This window comes from Petaurus breviceps, unplaced genomic scaffold (genome assembly GCF_028583685.1).
Source record: "Petaurus breviceps papuanus isolate PSGF00001 unplaced genomic scaffold, PetGlider_PUasm1.0 208, whole genome shotgun sequence".
In the NCBI taxonomy this organism is placed as follows: domain Eukaryota; kingdom Metazoa; phylum Chordata; class Mammalia; order Diprotodontia; family Petauridae; genus Petaurus; species Petaurus breviceps.
This window is the reverse complement of record NW_027185852.1, coordinates 24,740,565-24,763,997: the sequence shown is the minus strand read 5'-3', so window position 1 is coordinate 24,763,997 and position 23,433 is coordinate 24,740,565. Positions and strand designations below refer to the sequence as shown.

The following is a 23,433-nucleotide window of genomic DNA, read 5'->3' as shown; positions in this document are numbered from 1 at the left end:
TTCCCAGTGGTGGTAGGTGAGGAGAGAGGAAGGGAAAAGAAATGGAACTCAAAGTTTTAAAAACAAATGTTTTTTAAAAAATGTGTTTTTTACATCCAACTGGGACATAAGATGTATGGGCATTGGGGTATAGAGGTCCGTGTTGCCCTGACAGAAAGTTAGGGGAGTGATGTGGGAGGATATAGGGGAGAATGGATTGAGGCAAGGGGTATTCAGTGGGCTTGCTATTTTGGGGTGGGGGTAGGGGAAAGATGGGGAGAAAAAATTGTAACTCAAAATCTTGTGGAAATGAATGTGGAGAACTAAAAATAAATTAATTAATTTAAAAAAAAAAGAAATAACTCAGAAGAGGTATCCATGAAGACAGGGGAAAAACTACAGAAAATGATACAGAATCAAGTAGGTGGAGGAGAAATGAGAGCCAATGACTATGACGACAGAAAGCCCTCGATCCATTACGGCTCCAAATGGCCAGTGTGGGGTCCACTGCTCCTCTCGAGGGCTGGGCTCCTGCAAGGACCGGGCAGCTATGCTGAGCCTGAGTGGGGAAGGGACAGAGAGACAAGACACTGGGAGAAAAGGCAGTGATGAAACGCTCTTCTGAAGACCCAAGGAGCTCCATCAGTACCCTGTATGTCCACCTGGGTCTCCTGGGCTGCTGTCCCCTTCCCCACCACTATAACAAACCAACCAAGCTTCCAACCTCCTCTTGTCTTTAGGCTTTCCCTGTTGGGTTAGCTTCTTCACAGGGTGGCCAGCTCCTTGAGAGCAGAGACTGTGCTGTCCATCTCTGCTTTCATCTGTGGGTCCTCACTGCCTAATATGGTAACTTGTACATAACAGCATGTCAGCCAATCAACATTTATTAAGTTAAGCACCTACTATGTGCCAAGTGTTGTTTAGTCCTAACCCTTTTGGGGTTTTCTTCGCAAATATCATAGAGCAGTTTGCCTCTCCCTTCTCCAGTGGATTAAGGTAAACAGAAGTTAAGTGACTTGCCCAGAGTCACAAGACAGTGACTGCGTGAGGTTGGATCTGAACTCAGGTCTTCCTGACTCCAGGCCTCCCCTGTATCCATTGAACCACCTAGCTGCCTCATGTGCCAAATGGAGACTTAAAAATTATCTGCTGAATCCTGAACTCTCAACCTCCTCCATTCTTGCATTAGCCTCTAGAGAATCAGCACACCATAGTCCTTTGGGCCAAGGGCATGCCACAGGGTGGAGGTTCCCAGGCTACCCCACCCCCAGTTCCACGCTCAAATACCATGGGCCCAGGGCATATATGTGGGAGAGGCAGCTCCCTCCCTCCACTGAGCTCAAGTCCCATTAAACATTGAACAAAACCACAGGAATGTGGCTTTTTCATTTTCAGATGACATTCTAATGATGCTGTGGCTTCTCTCAGCTGCTGGCCTTGGATACTCCTGGTCAATCCACAACCCACCACCCTGAGGCACTGCTCAGTTTTACAGTTTGAACATAAAATAATCCTGAAACAATAACTGTTTCTTTCCTAAGTGTTCCAACCATGATTCAAACATCAATCCAGGGCCAGTACAAAGCTGATCACGTGCTGAGCAACAATGACAGGAGTGTAAGACATAGGAGGGAGAGATAAGGTATAAATACCCTAGCAACAAAGTGCTGAGTGTCCAGGAGAAGCCCTTATTGGGGAGGGCAGGAGGGAGGGAGGAGGCCTTGAAAGAAGGATCTCAGCAGGCCCAGGGTGGCATGTGGGCATCCCAGGCCCAGACCTGCCAGCACAGATGCCTGGAGAAAGGGGAGGGCAGGATAAATAAAAGGAGGCTAACCCCTGCATGTAGGTGTGTGCCTTTAAACAAATGCTTACCAGATATGTGCTAGTAAGGCAGATGACAATCCCGTCTTGAGGAAAATCTCTCGAACCTCAAACCCAGACACAAAGCCGTCCATGTCCTTATCAGTCTTCAGGAATATCTCATCATATTTTGCCTTTTCTGCAGGTGATATGACCCACTGAAAAAAGCAAAGAACTACTCAGCAAAAGGGCCCCGAGCCTGGGTCATCGCCTCCTCCAGCACACCGGGCTGTCTGAGTTCTGAGCACTGTCTACTCAGTCCCTTCCCAGGGCTGCCCACACCAAAACAAGCACCTTTCAACAATAACAGAGCTAAAGAAAAATGTGCTGCAGGAATGGATTTCTGGCAATGCCACCCCTGCCCCCACCCCTTTAAAGAATAACTGCATCTAAGACCAGCTCCCTTTTTACTTCTGATTGCTCACAGCACTAGGAGAAGAGAAGATCCCAGGCTGCGAAAGGAGGGAGAGATAAAACTCTCAGAGGATCCCAAATTCTAACAGGCAGCTTCCATTGCCTCTTTATCAGATTTGAGCTGAATGATTCACTCATTCCAATTTCATTTCTTGACTTCTTCCATTCACCCAGGAAGACTGGATTTAATTAGATTGTAAGGAAGGGAAGGGGGATTTATCCCAGGCAGGCAAGAATCCAGAGCTTGAATCCCAGTTTCCATATTTACTAAGCTGCCAGACTGTGACAGAGTACCTTCCCTGAGCCCCAGTTGCTTCACCTGTCAACTGGGATGACAATATCTGGACTCCCTAACTCACAGGGCTGGTGTAAGGAAAGTACTTTGTAAACCTTAAAGCCTTGTACAAAACTGTCAATATTAGTCATATTAATAATACTAAATCTCCAGGGCAAACTCCAAAATCGGATCATTAGGCTACAAATAATCAAGAGTTGACTAGACAGAAACACAACTTCCTGCAGCATGAGCTAAGCAAGGGCAAGCATGCTGGGTTAGTGGGGAGGATGAGGTGTGAGACAGATGGTGCACATGGTCTTCTGCACATCCTGGGATGTGGTACTATAAGTGCCAGATCTGTGAACACTCACTCTAATTGGGCAAAATTCATCCTCAGTCAGTTGGATAAATGCCATGCAGTTAGTTAACAAGGACCTTGAGCATGGCTTCACAATTACCTGTGTCACTGGTCTGGCAGGTAAGACACCTACTGGAGGTGAGGCTCGGCGTGGATCCCTAGCAGGTGCTAGTGAAGGCATCGACCGCTTGGAGGCTGAGGTACTGACCATTTTTCTCTTTGAAGGTGGCACCAAGGCTGGAGGCAAGGACATTGGCACAGGTTCTTTCTCCAGGGCACAGTATACCAAAAACATGGCCTTCAAAAGAGATGAGTCAATGGAAGATATGTTACTATCATTAGGAATATAAATGGTCAAAGGATATGAACAGATTTCTTCAGAGGAAGAAATCAAAGTTATCAATAATCATATGAAAAATGCTATAAATCACTATTGATCAGAGACACACAAAACAATTCTGAGGCACCACCTCACACCTATCAGATTGGTTAATATGACAGAAAAGAAAAATGACAAACGTTGGACAAGGGATGTGGGAAAATTGGGACACTAATGTATTACTGGTGGAGTTGTAAATTAATCCAAACATTCTGAACAACAATTTGGAACTATGCCCAAGGGATAATCAAAGTATGCACCTGTTCAACCCAGTAATACCACTGATAGGTCTGCGTCCCAAAGAGATCACAAAAAAAGGAAAAGGACCCACAAGTACAAAAATATTTTTAGCAGCTCTCTTTGTGGTGGCAAAGAATTAGAAACTTAGAGGATGCATAACAACTGGGAAATGGTGGAATGAGTTATGACATTCAAGTGTGATGGAACTGTGATGAGCAGGAAGGTTTCAGAAAAACCTAGAAGACTTGTATGACCTAATGCAAAGTGACGTGAACAGAATCAGAAGAACATCGTATACAGTAACAGCAATATTGGAACTATGGTCAACTGTGAAAAGACTTAGCTCTTCCAATCAAGACAATGATCCAAGAAAATTCCAAAGGACCCATGATGAAAAATGCTATCCATATTCAGAGAGAGAGAGAAATGGTGTACTCTGAGTGAAGACTGAATCATACTTATTTTTAACTTTATTTTTCTCATTCTTTTTTGTGTTTGCTTTCTTTTGCAACGTGGCCAACATGGAAATATTTTGCTTGACTTCATATATGTAATCAATATCATACTGTTTGCCTTTTCAAGGGGTTGATGAGAAAAGAGGAGAATGTGGAACTCAAAATTTGAAAAAAATTAATATTAAATTTTTTTTTTACCTACAACTGGAAAACATTTAGTGAAATAAATTTTAAAATACACCTTTTTTTGTTAAAAGAAAAGAAAAAGAAACAGAAAAATCTGAGGACTTACACAAATTGATGCAATGTAAAGTGAGCAGAACCAGGAGATCATGATACACAGTAACTGCAACATTTTAAGGATGATCAACTGTGAAAGACTTAGTTACAAGATGTAGCTATAACGCTAAGCACCTCCAGAGATAGAAATGATAGACTGAGTGCAAATTTTTTTTTGACAACATGGCTAATATATTTTGCATGACTTCACACATATAATCAATATATTGCTTGCCTTCTCAGTAGGTGGGAGAGGGGCTGGGAAGAAAATTAGGAACTTGAAAATTTTCTTAAATGAATGTTAAAATAAAGCATATTAAAATGCAAATAAATAAATGGATGGATGGATGAATAAATCAATTTTTTTTTTAAAGAGAGGACTAGTAAGCCAGTCATGGTGAGAGTTTTGAGGCTTCTTTGGGGGGATTCCCTGGGCCGCTGAAGACAAGTATTTCCCTATCACCAAAACATCTGCACCAAGGCAACTGGCCAATTAAAGTGTGCACCCAGCCTCATGCTTCACATGGCCCCAAGGGGGAAAGGAAGAGAATCTATACATCTCCCATCCCTGTCCCTAAAGACCTGGCCAAACCTGCGGTTGCAGCCCAGAACTTTCCAGGACTTTCCAGCCCCCTTTACCAAGGAGTTTTAAAAGCCAAAGACATAAAGGTTGCCAATCCAGCACCTGCAACTGTACTCCCCACCCCAGACTCTGGCAGGTACAGAGTCACAGTTCAATGGCTTGGGAAGCTGTTTGTGGTCCAGATCAGAGGTGTGGACATTCTGCTGTCCCTACTCGGATCTAAGGCGCCCAGTTGGCAGTTGACCATCTGAGACCAGCAGGACCCAGTCATATCCTTCATTCTAGCAAAATCACTCAGTCTGTGCTACATTTACTAGTCTGGTAGTTTCTATATTTCATTTCTTTCACATAATGCAAAACTGTCCAGGTTAAATTTGTTTTTCCCCCCAAGCATACGTTTAGGCCTGATAGGAATTAGGGTCCCACGAACAGAAACACTTGACATTCGGAGATAAACACCATGGTTTCCACACCCAGAAAAGCTAGCTTTTAATCCTTTGGCCCAGACCAAAAACTCTCCCCTCCCTAGGAAGGCCTCAAGAATTAAACTTCTGTTTTCGAGTCACACTAAGAGGCCTGGCTCTGTCTCAGCCTCCACTGAGCCTGGGGTTACAGAAACAGATCAGACTCAAAAACTCATGACTCAAAGACCATTTAGAATTTATAGGGAAGTACAAGACTGGCTCTGAATGAGGGGAAATGATTAGCAAGGACCACAAAAGGTCAGCGTTCCTCTCAACAGATGGAAGCGATTTCCTGGAAAGGCGGGTACTGAAAACACAAAGTACAGTTGGCCATCTGCTGTCAACGGACAACAAAAATTTTTGGAAGCTAAAGAACATGTTTTTTAATTTCACATTGCCTGAATGTGTTGCTTTCCTTCACAAATGAATTCAAAATACATTTTAAAAACTTTCCACCAAAGTCGTGACCAACTTGAAATTGTGAATAACACTGAGGTTTATTTCATACTTCTACTCAAACCCTGTTCCTTCAAACAAGACAGGGTCAGAGATTGGTGGTGGGAGCCCCCACGAGGTAAGGGGCCTCAGGCAAGGGGAGGGAATGCCCCAGGTCAGCCCCAGGTCAGACCCCAGACGTCTTTGAGGCTTCCAGCTCTGATATTCTATGACTTGGAACTCTAGTCTAACCCAAGGACAAAGAAAGAGAAGGAGGCTCAGAGAATTTCTCCTCATATCTTTATGTTCCACCACAGCAAATGGAATCTACTTCAATATTAACCAGACCCCCTTATACATTTAACTAGCAAGAGCCCCAAAACCTTGTTTCTGACTATAAATGAAAAGCAAAGTCAACTCTTAACTGAGGCTTGGGAAAGGGAGCAACTATCTTGAAGGGCACTCCTACCTCTCCCTTCCCCCCCAGCACCCAGCACTTAATAAAGACTAACTTGGGCCTCAGCACAGTGTCTTCCTTGACTCATCTGTAAAACAGGAATGCTACCTATACAGTGAGGAAAGTCTGGCATAAAATGAGAGAAATGTGATCTCTTATTAACACACAAAAGACGCACTTCAGAAATGCTGACTGAACAGAGAGTGCTTAGTTCCCCTCTCTGAATCTCTGAGCTGGAAGCTTGTCCCTTGGGGGATTCAATCACTGATGCCAGCTAGCGTCCCTGAAAATAGCAGCAAGAATGAGCATCCTGAGGCCACTGAAGGAATATGAGCTCTTTCAGAACAAGCTCCCAAAGGGCCTAGCATCGAGCTCTGGAGTCCTCCAGAGGCTCAAGCAAAGCTAGGGATGAATAAACAACCAGACCAATTTAAGGCCTGGAATCCAAACCAACAACAGTAATTAACCAGACCTATTAAAATTCTAGACTGATGGAAAAGGGGCTTTTCTAGCTGGGGAGCTGACTGATGAAGGAAGTAAAGGGCAGTACAAAGAATGAAAATGGGAGGGGGGTGGAGTCTGGACAAACTGGGACACCCTCATTCCATTCCCAATTCTGTTACATGTCACTTCCTTCTCTGGGCCAGTTTTCACATCTGGAAACATGAATGGACTAGAATCAACACTGACCTCCAAGATCTATCACAGTCCTACAACACTATGGACATATGTAAAAACAGACAAATTCATCAATAACATAAACTGATTAGGAAGGGGAAGGGAAGAAGGTAAAGTGGAATGGAAACTTTGCTATGAAAAGTAGTAGTTTTATTTGTGGTGACAAAGAATTGAAAACTGAGAAGATGCTCATCAACTGGGAAACAAGTTGTGATATATGAATGTAATAGAATACTATTGTGCTGTAAGAAATGATGAGCAGGGGCGGCTAGGTGGCACAGTGAATAGAGCACCAGCACCGGCTCTGGAGTCAGGAGGACCCGAGTTCAAATCCGGCCTCAGACACTTAACACTTACTAGCCGTGACCTTGGGCAAGTCACTTAACCCCAAATGCCCCTCAAAAAAAAAAAAGAAAAAGAAATGATGAGCAGGCAGACTTCAGAAAAACTTGGAAAGATTTATATGAACAGATGCTAAGTGAGGGGAGCAGAACCAGGAGAACACTGTACATAGTTACAGCCACAACGTGTGATGACTGACTGATAGAACTGGTTCTTCTCAGCAATGCAAAGTTCTAAGACAAGTCCAAAAGGCTCATTGATGGAAAATGCTATCCACATCCAGAGAAAGAATTACTGTGTCTGCAACGTATGTGTGACGACCAACTTTGAAAGACTGGACTCTTCTCAGCAATGCAGTGATATAAGTCAATCCCAAAAGACTCATGATGGAGAGAAAAGTCTATATCCAGAGAAAGAACTAGAAAGAACTGAGTTTGTATCCAGATTGAAGCAAACTACCTGATCTTTTTCCTTTTCTTGTTTGGTTTTATGTCCTCTTTCCCATTGTTCATTCCATCTGATACTATCCTTCTTTATAACCTGACTAACGTCTAATGTGCAAGTATTTACAGATCCTGTACTTGACTGTATGCCGCCATGGGGGGGAAGGGAGGGAGGGGGACAAAATATGAAACTCAAGGAATTGGGGAATTGAATCTTGTAAACTAAAAGTAAACAAATTAATAAAAATTATCTAAAGACAAAAAAAAGAAGACTTACTGTGTCTGAATGCAGACCAAAGCTGACTATTTGCTGCCTCATTTGTTTTGTTTCTTCTTTCTCATGGTTCATTCAATTGGTTCTAATTCTTCTTTATAACGTGAGTAATGGGAAATGTATAATATGAATGTATATGTAGAGCTCATATCAGAATGCGTGCCTTCTTGGGGAGGAGGGAGGAGAGGGAGGGGGATAAAATTTCAAACTCAAAAGCTTGTGGAATTGAATGTTGTAAACTAAAAATAAATTTTTTTTTGAAAAAGAAAAGTAGTAGTTTTAGAAAAGGATGGGGCAGACAGTGGGGGGGGGGGGGGGAGGAGACAAGGACCAAACTCATGGAATTTGACCAGAGACCTGGCAATAATTAATTAAAATGAGCTCAAGAAAACTGGAAATAAATAAATAAATTCACACATTCTATCTACAATGAGTAGTTTGAGTAAAGGCAGTTAGGGCTGTTTGGGAGTACCAATCAGCTGCACCTGGTCATCTCTCACACTTGGTTCCTATGACCACAACTACCCTCACAAACAGCAGCTCCTCACCAGCTGCCTCCCTCCCCCCACTTTGAACACCTGCTCTTCTGGCCTAGATGGTCATTTCCTGAGGGACCCCAGTCATGGCCAACACACTCTCAGGACTTCTCTGTGTCCTCGATGTCAGCCTTGACCCTTGCCCCGGGCAGGGCACCCTCCCCTCCCACCTTTTCCAGTTCCCTTAACGTGTTATCTTCCCTGATTAGAACATACACTCCCTGAGAGTGGAGAATGTCTTATTGGTTTATGGGTGTATCCCCCTCACACTTAGCAGAGTACTGGCACACAGTAGGTGCCTAATCAACAGTCATTCATTATGGAAAGAAAAGAACAGATGTGAGCCACATTGTGGAGATCTAGGTACAGGAGAAAGACCTCTGAATCTGAAGCCAAAGGGCTTGAATTTAAATTCTGCCTCTCACAATCATCACTTGTATGATTTGGGGCAAGGAGCCTCTCTGGGTCTCACTTTCCTCATCTGTAAAATGAGGGGACTGAGCCAGGTGACCCCTAAGGTATTTCCCAGCTCCAAACATATGATCTTTATGATACAGAAAAGATGTGGCCTGGCAATGAGTGGATTCTTTAAAAAAACAAATAACAGATTCTGGCTCTTTTAAAAATACTTTTTAAAATACATGAAAAGCAAAAATTGGAAAATGGGTCAAGAAAATAAGCAATTATCAAATTAAATATATAAATCCTGCATTGGAGGCTCTTGGGTCAAAGTTGGCTTAGTTCATCCAGTGAAACAAGGTAAGTGAGTCCCTCCAAAAAGCCACGCCCACCAGAAACCAAAGGCAGCTGGTCTGAAATGACATTCCCCCAAGAGAACTGGCAGGACAGAATGTGGTCGATCCGGTTCTACGCACTGGCCAGCTGTATGAGCGCCCAACACCAAGGCAGCAAAACAATGAGAAAAAAAAAGCTAGTCTCTCTTTTCTGTAATTCAGTAAATTAATCTCAAAGTTTACACAAAGTAACTAGTTCCAGACAAATCTCACACTAGAGAGGACTTCCCAAGCACTAACTTAGGCAAATACAACTCCTATCTCCAGCCCCCAGAGTCCTGAATGAGTGAGTGAGTGATGGCCAATCCCAGGGGCACAGGGCCCCTGTAAGGCATCCCCATCCCCCGTATCCTGGGCCAAACAAGGGCTGCTCAGGACTCCAACCTGACTTTGGTGGGGCGGAAGCTGGACTTCTCGGGCAATGTTTTAGAGGAAGCCACTCGAGTGTTCACCTCCAGTTCCAGAAAAGGGTAGGCTGTCCAAAGATCTGAGATTCCAATACAGAATGACCTTGGGCAAGTGGGTCTGTTCAGCTAAAACCTAAGGGTATTGCCCTAAACACCCATTCCCTGAACTCATCTCAATCTTATTTCTGAAAGTGCTATACCTGTGTCTTTGAGAAAGTTACAATGTTGAGATTAATAATCAACCTTCCCTTCAACTAGTTTCCCTAATGGAGAGAAAAAGTCCCCTTTTAACCACAACACAGAAGGGGGAGGTGGCTGGGGAAGGGCCTCGAATCGTGCCACAAACGTACTGGTCCAAGGCAATGGAACAAAAATAGTAGGGGAGAAGGTCATGCTGTATCTTTCTTCAAGTACTTGAAGGCCTGTCACGTGAAGGAGGAAACACATTCCTTCCTTCTCCTCAGCTCTAGAAAATACAAACAGTAGCAAGAGGAGAAGGGCAGATTTTTCTGTCTAGATCAGGGAAAACTTTCTGATAACTAGGTGGTGTATCAGACAGTGAGGAAGGCCTGAATTCCAATCCTGCCTCAGACACTTCCTTAGCTTTGTCAGCTCCCCTCTGCTTGACTCAGTTTGTATCCGCAAAATCAGGGGCCTGGCCTTGAAGGCTGTCCCAAAGAAGAATGGTCTGTCTCCATAGGCTGGCAAGCACTGCCCTCCTTGGAGAGGTTCAGGGGAAGGCTAGATCACCATTTCTCTTGGAGGCACTTTCTAGCAGAGATCTGTGTCAATACAGGGAGCTCCATGTCGAGAGGACACGTTTCAGAGAGTGAGCCCCCTTGATCTAACAGAGCCGCCTGAACTGGGAGTCAGAAAATTCAAGTTTGAATCCCGGCTCTGCTCCTTACTGAGTCACGTTTAGCAAGTCACTTGCCCTTTCTGAACTTCAGCTTCCCCTTCTATAGAATGAGTGAATTGGACTAGATTAGGACATTTTCACCCTTGACAAGTGGTCTCTTTTAACCAAAACTATCCCACACCATTTATCTACTGACTGAGAAACCATCCAAGCATAGGAATACACTACTGGAAATGCAGTCACAGTATTACAAAACCAAAGTATCCTTAAGGGTCCCCAGTGTGGCGCCTGGCACACAGAAGGTATTTAATAAATGCTCAGTGACTGACTGACTGCCAGTGCTGTAAGTGGGGAAAAAAACTTATTTGAAACCTCTTGAAATCCAAGAGTAACCAGGACAGATGATACACTCTGATGAAGGCCATCTCAATAAAAAAGAGTTCCTATTTCATTTCCAAAATGCCAAAACAAATTGGTCTGATGAGTCACAAATGAAGCAAAAACTAAACAAAATGACTAAAACAAACCCCACGATCTCTACTGAGTATTCTGGCTCAACGTCACAAAGCTTGGCATGTTTTAAGGCTCTCCTGGGTGTCCAGAGAGAACCCTTGGACCACAGGACTTCCAAACTCCCAAACAAACAGAAGATGTAGGCCTAAAGCTGCAGCCTAACTTCCCTCCCTCAGCCTCTTCTTCAACAATCATGGTCAGCACTCACCCTTGGAACCAGGGTACCCAGGCAGAGCACCTGTGAAGGTCAAGGGCAAAAAGAACATTGCTACATTCTGGCTACATTCTAGCATTTCTACAGTGGGACCAGGGGACTTGCAAGGCCTCCAGATTACGGTGGGGCAGGTGAGGGAATGGGGGGAGAAGGGAAGGCAAGGTTCTTTCCTTTCTTTTTCTAAAAATGAGAGGTACATAAAGCATAAGAAGGTTTGACCACAGCCCTTCCCCCCCCAGCCCAGAAAGAAGAAAAGCATAAGTTGTAACAGGATAAGCACTAAGCAGTGATTGGCTGGAAAATGCAGATTGGTGGGCAAATGGGACAGCAAAACTGCTGAAGGGAGAAATGGGTATAGGCAGGTGTCAACTTGGGGAAAAGGAAAAAAAGGAAGGAAGCAAGGCCTGAGCCAGGAGAGCATGGGGGAGGGGGCAGAGGCGGCAGCTCAGGGCTTCAAACCGCTGGACCCAGATGTGAACGGAGCTACCGAGATGACGGGCTGGCCCAGGGGCCTCTGAGTACCCGCCAGCCTGCATCTGTGAACGCACAATGGCAGGGAGCAGGAGAGGTACTTACAACAGCAAACTCATCTCTGTCCAGCATTCCATCATGGTCAATATCACTTAACTCCCAAACCTGAAACAAACCCCACAAAAAGGAGTTAGGCTCTCTCAATTCAACATCAAATACATAAACTGCAAAAGCTCAACTGGTGAACCAGTACTAATCACGAGCCTGCTAACAAGTCTAGAGGACGCAGCACACCTACAAGCTCTATCCTGCGTGATCTTCCCCAAAGTCGTGACTCAAGGAGTTAAGTGGCTTGGCCAGCTGAGGTCCCAGAGCTCGTGAGCCAGGCCCTGGAGAAAAACTCTAGGCTCTATAACTATTTAATTACTTATTCAAAGTGAGTAACTCCTAACACCATGAAGTGGAGCAATTAGAAAACGGGTTTTTTTTTAAATAGCAATTGCTATATGAAATATTTTTATGAAACGTCCTAATAAGTACCGCCTTAAAAACTAACAGCAATTTAGAGAATTTAGTTCAAAAATGCTGCTTAAAAGTAATCTCTACTAGAATAAACCCTACATCAAAAACTCAAAAGAAAATCTTCAAATCCTAGGCAATGAATGTTCAGTGCAATGAGTCAGAAAGAGAGCTCCCTGGGAGGTTCACAGGTGATCGGGCCTGTCTACAAAAACTAGTTATGACCCTGACGGATACTGAGAATACAGAAATTATCGACAACCAAGCCAGATTGTGAAAATCTCAAAATAAGAAATAGACGGTATTAAAATACATAAAAACATGAAAAATAAGCAAGCGGATTTAAACGTGGCAACATTTTAAATTTAACGGTTGATGACGGTCAAATACTAACAAACCAACAGCTGTGCTTCCCACACCCCAAAGCAAAGTGCTTTCTATTGATTTTGACAGATCTTGTGAAGACATTCTTACTCTCCCAAGGATATCTACAGGCAGCTTGGAGTTGAGCAGCACCGGCTTCACCTTCTCACCAGATAATAATCCACTCACAGGGTTAAGGCTGTCAAAAATTGCATCATATTTGGCCTTCTCCTCTGACTGCGATATAGAAAGGAATGAAGGTTAAAGATGGTTAAAATCACAGATAATATAAAGAAAATGATTTTCTAACCAAAGAGTTATAGGGAAAAAAAGCCTGTCATTCAATTTTTTAAAAAATTACATAAAATATATAAAAATTCCATTTTTATATTGACCAGAACAATGGTTGTGATTGAATGCTTGGAGATTCCCAGAAGTCCTAACTGTTCTCAGCCTGTGACACCCCCCCTGACAGCTCATTTCATTTCTGGAGAAAGCCACAAATGGCCAGTGCAAAGGAAATAGCCTGGATCGTTTCAAAATGAAAGAGCCTAGGCCCAGGGGAGACTCCTCACCCAGGCAGTACAGCTGACAAGGGACACCGCTGCCTTGTCAAGTTCTTTGAAATTAAAAGAAATTGCTGCCTTACACATTAAACAGGACATGCCTGTTGTACCTATGAATTGAACCCACCATCTAGCAACATGAAAGTCAATCTATGTAAATATCATCTGAGCAAAAGAACAAAGAATGTGGTTCCTCATTTTCCCAAGTTTGTCAAAGCTTTACACCCAGGGCCTTACAGACTGCCAATACCCCATATCTAGTCAATTCAATTAATTTGAAATTAACTACCCAACTAAAAATACAAGAATGATTTTAAAAAATATTTTACCAAGACCAAAAAAGAATATTTGAGATACAAAATCAATTTGATGGCCCCAACTAATACTTACTTGGTAAAAAATTCATTTCGGAAAAACAAATGGCTTCTATTTCCCCAGAAATTTTCACTTTAAAATGGCCAATTGAGGACTTAAAAGTGCCAAAGGCTCAGGTCAGTCTGGCCCCATTAATTTTACAAAAAGAAAGGTCTAAACCAGGGGTTCAGTTACCAGGACAGCTCAAATAGAGCAGCTGGACATTTAATACTGGACCCAGAAAGCCCCAGGGGTTCATTAGCCAAATATAAAACCAAGCTTCTGGACAGTAACTGTCCTCTGGAAGCCAAAGGCTCGCTGCAGGAGCTGTGAGGACGGCCCCTCCCCCACCTTGAGAGGGTCCCAAGGACACTTACTTTGACAGCCCATGGGAGCTCGGCGGATGGGGGTCCACTAAGAAGCAATGGGCTGCTTGACTCACGCTATAACAGAAAACAGTCATGATGCTTTTCAATGTTGAGTTTTTGTCTGTTTGCACATCCTCATGCTAAGGCAAAGGGGGATGGGAGGGAGGAGGAGCAAGGAGGGTATTTGTAGTCAAGTCAAAACTTTCAAAATCTGAAACATTCCCTGAATTATTCCTTTTCATTTTTGCATATGTGAATGCAGAGTACTTTGTTGTAAACTGTAGGCTTAGCTAAATAATAATGAAAAAAAAAAACCCAAGCCCTCAGAGCTCATTCTACTGATTTAGAAATTCTAGTCCAATACTTTGACAGGATAATACCTACTGCACTCAACCACTGTGGAAATACAGGCTAGAGACCATTAAAACTGACTTTATGAAAATCTATAGATAACAAATCTCTAGATGCAAAATGATTTTCCAGTCCCACCTTGTGACTGGCTTACTCCAAGTAAGTATTCAATACAACCACATTCTAGGGTTAACAGCAGGAGTTGGCCAGGCCCTTAGACTTCGCCACAACAAGGCCAAGGTCATGTTAACAGTCCCTGCTGACCAGCTGTGGACAGGCAGTCCTGAGAGGAAGCTGTGGTCTGAGGACGCACCACCTTGTCTGTCCCCCTTCCTGGGGCCTGGGCTTCTGCCCTTTTCAAGGGTGGTCCTGAGATGGTAAGCATGCAAGCGCTCCAGAGCCTGACCCAGACTAGAAGCCTGAGCCCAAAAGAGCCTAGGTTTCCTTCATCCAGGCAAGGGCTATCAACTGGAGCACTGGGATGGGAACACGCTTGCACACGCTCACACACACATGCACCCACATACACCACAGAAATGGCCATACTTGAAAATGACTTTGCTGACCAAGTTTTTTTTTTTTTTTTACCCACCCAAGGCCCTGAAAGATTCTCCCCCTTTTCCAGTCTCCTAAGCTCACAGCCTCAACTCGACAGAACACACAGTAGGCTCCTGTTCTAGCCCACAAGCCTTGGGAATAACTTGGCTAAAATGTGCTAGAGGGGAGATAACTCCACCACCCACAGCTTCACCCAGCAAGCAGATTTTAAATGACTTTTCTTACAAATCGAGGTGGAGGGACAGTCAAATGAAGGCTACTGAGGGAAACATCCAGTCCATTTTGTGCACAGGCCACGAGTCTCAAAGCAACAAAGAATTCCTGAGGAGAAGAAAGGTCACGATTAAACATTGAACCCAACACAAGACTGTTTAGTCACTGTTTGCCCAAAGTCTCTGGGTCATTGTGGGTACGTTCTAGGGTGTCCTGGGGCAAGGAGGAAATAATTCATTCATCTAATGGTTCTATTAAAAAGGATACTAATTTGTCCTGACTAATGATCCCATTATTTAGAGTTACAGTGCAGGCAAACTACAACTCCTTCAGTTAAGAAGCTCCCTGAGGGCAGGGATGGTTGCCCAGCTCCTCAGGACCCATGGCAGTACCAGCACAGGCACTGCCAACGCTCCTTATGTAGACTGACAGAAGAGCAGTGTGGGAGCACAGAGCTCAGGACCGGGACGTTGTGGAGAGGCCACAGGGTGAGAGAGGATGTTTGGACAACTTGCGGCTCCCACACACACTGCTGTGTGGGCCTGGGGCAAGGCACTGGTTTCCTACCTGGCGGACCCATCACCCCAGGCCACTGTGATAAAACAGGAGATTGTAATACTAATCATTTCTCAGCATCATGCAGGACTAATTCCAATGAGTGAGTCAGGACTGGAACTCTGGTCCTCCACTTTCCTCCCAAACCAGGGTTCTCCCCATTCTCCTGTCCAGAACCAGCAAGGTCAGAGGGCATAATGTGTGTTAACAATTCATGGCTGACAAGGTGTTGCCCACAATCTAGCACCATCCCAGCATCAACAGACACATGTCATTGTCTCAATGAGACAGAGAAGCACGGGGGGCTGCCCATGACCACCCAGTCCTGCAGAGAGAAAGGGCTCCCAGACTTGGCAGCCTCTGGCATTCTCTCATCCATAAAATGGGGAAGCAGGACCTGACAGGAAGAAATGGGCTGGCAGAGCCATCTTCCTGTTCTACACTGCTGTTCCTGAGAACCAGACCATCCAATGAGGAAGAAACCCTAAAAAACATGACCTTCAGGCCCTGCAGAAGCAAAAGTGAAACAGATGACCCTGAAGTTGTTGTCAGGCAGCTGAGTGGCACACTGGATAGAGGACTGAAAAGAGCCGGGAAGATCTGAATTCAAATCCCACCTTAGACATTTAAACTAGGTGAGCCTGGACAAGTCATGAGCCTCAGTTTTCTCCTCTGGAAAATGGGGGTGATAGTAGCCCCTCCCTCCCAGGTGGCTATGAGGCTCAAAGGGTTAGCCCATCTCTGAAGGGCTCTCAGACCTTCAGGTGATCCACCCATGCTGGCCATTCCCAATTAACTGACACAGGAGCTGCTTCTGAGAACAGGAGTGAACTCTCCCCTCTGGTGCTTAACATGGCAAGCAGCAAACTCCTTCTGGTCCATGAGGGAAGGTTTCTTCCACAATGGAACACCCTGCCAACTCTTGCAGAGGCAGGAATTTCCCCTCTGCCCCATCAATTCTGGGAACTCCCCAACGAGTGAGCTCCCTCCCCCAAGGCAGGGCAGCCCATGCAATCCTAGGGTGTTGCCCAGAGCACAAAGAGGGAGAGGACACAGAGTCTCCAAGACAGTGTGTGTCCAAGGTGAGACTCAAACCCAGTCCAGATGTGACCTCTCCCACTGCCCCCTTTTGTCCTCAATCTCCGACAGTGGTCCAGCCAGCACTGATGCCAGTTCTGAGGACCTAGGGACACACTCAGTAAGGGCCACAAGGAGCAGGAAGGGCACGAGAGATGTGGTTAAGTGCTTTACTAAAATCTGGGGCCAGAAGATCAGGGCTTAAACCCAAGTCTTTACTGTACTTCAGTGAAACAGGACAAATTACTCTCCAGGCTGGTTTTTTGTTCTGTTTGTTTAGGAGGCAGTTGGGGTTAAGTGACTTGCCCAGGGTCACACCTAATAAGTGTCTGAGCCCAGATTTTAACTCAGGTCCTCTTGACCTGTGCCCTAGCCACAACACCACCCAGCTGCCACAACCCTGGTTTTTCATCTGTAAAACACAGGGGCAAGACTGTATGGCACATAAGCCCCTTCAGGCTCTAAGCCCTTTGACTGGATGACCTCTCATAACTTGTTTTCTCATCTGTAAAATGGAGCTAGTACTACCTGGCACTACCCACTGCACTGATAAAGAGAACACACTCAAAGCCTTCTGACAGCAGAGAAGTGTGAGCTATTATTAGACACGCACAGGGCTCAGGCAAAAGAGAAAACAAGACAAGCATCTAACCGCCTGCTTTCTCATCTTTATCTGGTCACCAACTGCTGATCTGCCCACGGGCAGAACGATAGTGAACGAGATTCACGTTAATGAGCCTGGGCTGGTCACAACAAGCCCTGCCACAAAGCTTGCCACCAGCCAACAAGAGGAAGGAGCCAGGGAAAGAGGGAGCTGCCCACATCTGGCAGAGTTCTTGGGCACATATGGATGCCTCAACTGTCCTCTGAGGTCAGAGATAGTGGGAATGACCATGTCCGCTGCACGTGACGGTGCCACGAGCTGGAGAGCTGCCCACTCTAACACAACACTTGGGTGAGCTTTCACCACACGTGGTCAGAGATGGTTGACTAACACTTAAGCTAGTGAATAAAAGCCATCTTCACCCCCACCCCACCCCCCATCTCTCACAATTACATGCCCTGATAGGGCTGGTATGAGGTGGACAGCGTAAGGATTAATACCCTTACTAACAAATGAGGAAACTGAGGCTCCAGGGAGCGATTCCCAGGTGTCCGTTGGCCACGGCCAGACCCTGAGCCCACTGGCCCTGATCGCGGCTCTGAGTAGTTCTTCCTGCCACACCATGTGGTATAGAAGAGCCAGGTTACACCCTGAGGCTGAGCCATGTTCATCTTTGATCCAGGGAGGGCAGGACAGGGAGGACACATGCATGGGGAAAATGGGCCAGGGGCACAAAACCAAGGATCTTCTTGGCAGGGCATCAAACTGAACCTCCCCACCCCCGGATGCCTATCTTCCAGGCCCAACCTGATACCAGAATCCTAAGCACAGGTGGGGTTTCTGTGTGTGATGTCATCAGGCAGGGAATGTCCCAGAGCAGACACACCTTTCTTTCCAGCCCAGCAGGCCACCATGAGGAGCACATGGCCTGACTTCTCAGGGCTGCTGGAACAAGAAGCTTTGGTGCTAGAGAGACCGGGAGCCGGTGCCAGCCCCAAAGCACCTGGAGCATGCTGAGTGCCCCTGGCCTTTCTAACAGTTTCAGTTACATCATTTAATTCCTTAGCATTGAGTACAGAGACTCCCTTTCAGAAAACAGACGTATCTAAAATGTGGCTAAGTAAATAACCAAACTAAGGGGGACTGGAGTCTATGCCCACAACCCAGTGCCCCAACCCCCACATAACACAGCGGAGCAGCCCCGGCCATCCCCGTCATCACAGAAGCAGAGACCCACTACCTGGGGGTAGCCCTGCCTTACTCACATCCCAAACTGCCTCCCTGTCACTTCTGCCTGGGGGGCTGGAGTTCCACCCACTTCAGCACAGCAGAACAAGACCTCTCCCCTCCGAGAGCTCCTTGGCCATTAACTGGCAGGCTGGCACAAAGGAAGAATTCTGGATACTTGTTTGCTGATCCCTCTTTCCCTGATGGTCAGCCTTTGGACTGCGGTTGGTGTGGGAGTGGCACAGGCTGGTTAAGCCTGGCAGGCTGCTAGGGACAGGGGAAAAAGCACTGTGGGGTCTGAAGATACAAGTTCAAATCCTATCTGTGACACTTAGTCAAGAAGCAGTCCATCAACACTTATTAAGTACCTACTATGTGTAAGGGATTATGTAAAACCGTTAGGATATCAAAAAGGCAAAAGATGGTCCCTGCCCTCACACTCTAATGGAGGAGATAACAACCAAATAAAGCTACAAACAAGCTAAAGACAGAATAAATAAGAAATTAAGAGAAGAAAGGGATAGAATTAAGAGTTAGAAAAGGCATCCTACAGTGGATGGGATTTTAGCTGGGACTTTCAATGAAGGGTGGGGGAGTGCGCTCCACCATACAACAATGGTCCTGGGGACCCTCAGGGATAGCAGCTCATAGCAAATGTCAAACATGGGCCTTGCGCCAGGCATCCTCAGACACTCAAACACCCAGTAGGACCAATGTGCAGACCACTGCTCCCAGCTTTAGAGCGATACTGGCCTGTCTGCAGTGAGCTTTACCCTCTAAGCTAGAAAACCAGGAGAAGTTGGAGGTCTGAATAACTGAAGCAGCTCCAGGTAGGGCAATGGGCCGGTGGCAAGAAGACCTGTGTTCAAATCTGGCCTCAGACACTTCCTAGCTGTGTGACCCTGGGTAAGTCACCTAATGGCTGCCTCAGTTTCCTCAGCTGGAAAACAGAGATAATAAGAACAGCTACTTCACAGCTTTGTGAGAAGCAAAGGAGATAATTATTTGTAAAGCACTTAATGCATGTAAATGATAGCTCCCTTGTTCCCTTCTCCTTCTGAGAAGCCCAAGCTCAAACTCAATGAACTTCACTGGATGTGAGCTCATGAAACATCTCGTGAATCAACAAGAGACAAACAGATTCACACAGCTATGGGTGTGTACAGATACGTCACAGCACAGATCTATGGGTCTGTGATCCTCTAACTTTAGGCGCTGCTCTGAAAGTACCCAAAAACAGAAGGAGAAGTTCCAACCCCCAGAACTCCATGGGAACCCACTCCCAGGCCTCTGCTCTCTTCCCCAAAGGAGTGGGAATGACGGAGGCTGTCCACCTGCTTTGGGATGCCCAGCACATGGGACAGTGCCTGGAACCTGGAGGGCATTTAGATAAATCCTTGGGAAAGTGAAATTCAGGAGACTTGGCTGCTCCAGTGTTTAATGTTGGGAAACAGTTCATTTCAAGTGTTTTCTTTTCACAAGTACCCATTAGAAAAGCACTGGCTACTTTTTCAGTTTTATTTCCCACGTCTCCCCTCCGCAAGTTGCCTGGCCTGAAGGCTGATCTCCCCAGCCAATGTTCCAGCTCCTGCCTCCAGGCCTTTGCATCCATTTGTCCCGTGTATGAGAGGCGCTCAGTGCCCTGCTCTCCTGGGCATTCTTCCAAGGATGGCTCAGGTATCCCTTCTCTCCTTCCTGAAATGACTTGATGTGTACTTCTCTGCACACACATGACAGCTCCCAACAGATGGATGCTGCATGAGGGCAGGGAGTCTGTTCTTTCTTTGAATGCCCAGACCCTGCCACTGGTAATTTCATCCATTCAGGGAACTCTCAGTATAAGAAACCGCCTTCCTTTGACAGTTCACCTCTTAGTATGTCAGAGTTGCATGGGGCCCCAAGAGGCTAACGCACACAGGAACACCCAGCCAGCATCTATCGATGGCAGGGCTTGAAAACAGGCCCCTTCATGCACCATCCCATGGAACTTGGAGGTTGGGGTTTAGGTGCTTACTACTTGTTGAAGTGAATTCAATTGACAAGTAGCTGAGGATTTAACCACAAAACAAAAGACCAATATGAGCTCTCTCATAAGTACGGTTCTCTGAAGTTTCAGAAAACTTCTCACCTGCTTGTTCAGGTTGCCTTTGCCATCTGTATCTGCCAAGTCCCAGATCTGTATTCAAAAACAAAAACAAAGGACACATGTCATCCCTCAAGTGCTGCAGATACTCATGCCCTCGTCAGGTTTGCCCATGCTTCCTATCTGTCTGCCCAAACTGTGTGCTGTGGGGTAGAGACACCCAAAAACCCCCAAATCTCCTCCAGCTCATGGACTCCAATTTTTATGAGGAAGGTTTCAGTGTTTTCCTATAAGTCAAGGATAGTTGCCCTATTACTGCTGTCAGGACCTTCCAGCACCTTGGAGAGCTCAAACCCAAAGGAAGCAGCCATCTTTACTGACCTTACTTTCCCAAGGACTAGGCCCCATTAATTCGGTTTTCTTCTCATCTTCCAAGGATGAGAACAGGGGACAAAGTCCAAGAGCAGAGGAGCAGTGATCTCCTCTCTGCTCCCTGAGGTCAGCACTTCCGAGCTCCACTAGGCCCTTTCATAGATTATTTCACATGCTGTGCTGTTTACCACTGATGCCTAGCAGACTTAGAGCTCTCTGAGGGCAGCAGGTCCTTTGTACTTTCCCCACACCTACACAGTCCTGTACCAAGTCAGGTGATGAATGCTCATTCAACCGAATTATTTACATGTGCTCACCCTACACAATGTGACACGTGTGTAAGGAATGGCTGCCTGCTTATTTTGTGGTGGCAAAGAAGTGGAAGTTGAGGGGATGCCCCTCAATTGGGAAATGGCTGAACGAGCTGTGGTCTACGACTATGATGGAATACTACTGTGCTGTAAGAGATGAAAAACAGGATGGCTTCAGAAAAACCTGGGAAGACTTATATGCACTGATACTGAGTGAAGTGAGCAGAACCAGAACACTCTCCACAGCAACAGCAATGATCAGCAACTGTGAATGACCCGGTTACTCTGATCACGACACAAAAATGCCGTCCTCCTCTAGAGAGAGCTGACGGACTCTGCATGCGCGCAGACTGAAGCCGACTGCTTTCACTTGCCTTCTATCTCCTGCTTTTTGGTGTGCCTCTTCTTTTGCAACATGGCAAATATGGAGCTATGCTTTTTGTGACTTTACAAAAGTATAATCAGTATCATATTGCTTGACTTCTCAAGGGGTGGAATGGAGGGAATTTGGAATCCAAATTTTTAAAAATGAATGTTAAAAATTTTTTACATGTAATTGAGAAATAGTTACTGAAACAAATAAAAAATATATTTAAAAAAGAAAAAAAAGAAATAGCTGATGAGCAAATTAAGGTAGCATTCATTACAATTACATTACAATCCTGCTGGGCCTCTCCCTGAGGGAGACACCATCCTTCACTGACCCAAGGCCCTCGGTTTCACCAAGCTCCCAGTTACAGGTGAGATGTATGTGAAGAGTTGAAGCTGAGTGAGAAGCTAGAGGAGGAGAGAAGGTCCCGATCGGCTTGGGAGTGGGGGGAGGGCAGGAATTCCAAAGACACAAGTGGGGGACACATTCCACAAACAGTGTGAGTGCACCAAAAAACTCTGACTGGCAGCTAGGCTGTGAGCTGGATTTCAAAGCCTGAAAAGCTGCCGACTTGGGGTGGGAACCACCCCCCCCAGGTGTCTCTGCTACAGAGCACTCAGGTCTAAGCCTCGGCTCTGCTGTCCAGGTATCTGAGGCAGGCTCCATTTCATTCTAAAGGACTGAGAGCCACCCCACCAAAGGGACAGGGGCAGGGACAGAAATCTAATAACTGGCCAAGTTGTCCTACCTTTCCAAGGATCAAGTCTGGAAGACCGGATTTCTTCAGAAAAGCTGCAGCATCAGACGCCAGCACCCTCCCAACATTGCTTGAGTCTACCTGAAAGGAGACAAACAAACGTGAGCTGCACGTGAAGCAAGCATAGGCAGGGGATCTGCATGGGCCTTGAGCTGGGGTCCAAAGTACATTCCTTCCCAGGTACCTGCAGATACAGCTGGACGGGGAGAAGGAGCTGCCACTGACAAACAGGGAAACTGAGGAGCCAGAGAAGGAAAGTGCCTTAGGATCCTAGCATTTACATCTGAAGGAGCCAAAATGGGCCACCAGGGTCTACCCCATTACCTGACAGATGGGTAAACTGATGCTCAGAGAGATTAATGTCTATGGTCTCCCCAGGAGCCATACAGGAAAGGCCATGGAAGATGGCGATGTCTTCAGTCACACTGCTCATCCTCTCCAGCTGATCGCAAAGAGGCTCTACCTTGTCTACCCCCAGAATAAAACACAAGCCTGGGGAGGTGGCCGAGGAGGGGAAAGGGCAGCCAGACCTCACCTACCTCAGCATGGTACTACTGTGCTACTGGGAAGACAGTTAAGGGGGAAACAGAATCGTTGGCTGCCCTGCTGCAGAATGCTGGCTCCCAAGGAGCTCACAGACAACTAAAGAACTTAAGAGATATTTCTCACAGAATTGTTCTTCCAAGACTCCCTAAGAGGTGGCTGGTGGCACAATGGCTAAAGAGCTGGAAGGAAGACTTGAGTTCAAATTCAGTCTCAAATAGTTCCTAGCTGTATGACCCTGGGTAAGTCACAATTTCTGTTTGCCTCAGTTTCCTCAACTGTAAAATGGGGATAATAATAGCACCTCCCTCTCAGGGCTGTCGTGAGAATCAAATGAGATCATATTTGAAAAAAGCACTGAGAACAGTGCTTGGTACAGAACAGTCACTTAATACATATTCCCTTCCCTTCCCTCCTTCACCCCCATCTTATACTTGAGAATGTGGCTTATTTTAACCCAAGTATATAACGATATTTATCCCTAATAAATTTCATCCCAGAGTCAGTCCATCATTCTGCCATAAAAACGTT

The 23,433-nt window shown here is 45.7% G+C and overlaps 1 protein-coding gene across 2 annotated transcripts in view; it reads right to left on the bottom strand.

The window, feature by feature from the left end:
• The window catches only part of LOC138165355 (epidermal growth factor receptor substrate 15-like), a 127,419-nt gene that overhangs the window by 63,501 nt on the left and 40,485 nt on the right, over positions 1 to 23,433 (bottom strand). For both annotated transcript variants that reach the window (XM_069093598.1, XM_069093600.1), the window contains 8 exons: positions 22,351 to 22,440; positions 20,595 to 20,642; positions 15,016 to 15,111; positions 13,891 to 13,956; positions 12,705 to 12,830; positions 11,817 to 11,876; positions 2,989 to 3,186; positions 1,852 to 1,997 (listed from right to left, as the gene is read on the bottom strand). In XM_069093598.1, coding sequence (XP_068949699.1) covers positions 1,852 to 1,997; positions 2,989 to 3,186; positions 11,817 to 11,876; positions 12,705 to 12,830; positions 13,891 to 13,956; positions 15,016 to 15,111; positions 20,595 to 20,642; positions 22,351 to 22,440 — 830 coding nt within the window. The remainder of the gene's footprint in view (positions 1 to 1,851; positions 1,998 to 2,988; positions 3,187 to 11,816; positions 11,877 to 12,704; positions 12,831 to 13,890; positions 13,957 to 15,015; positions 15,112 to 20,594; positions 20,643 to 22,350; positions 22,441 to 23,433) is intronic.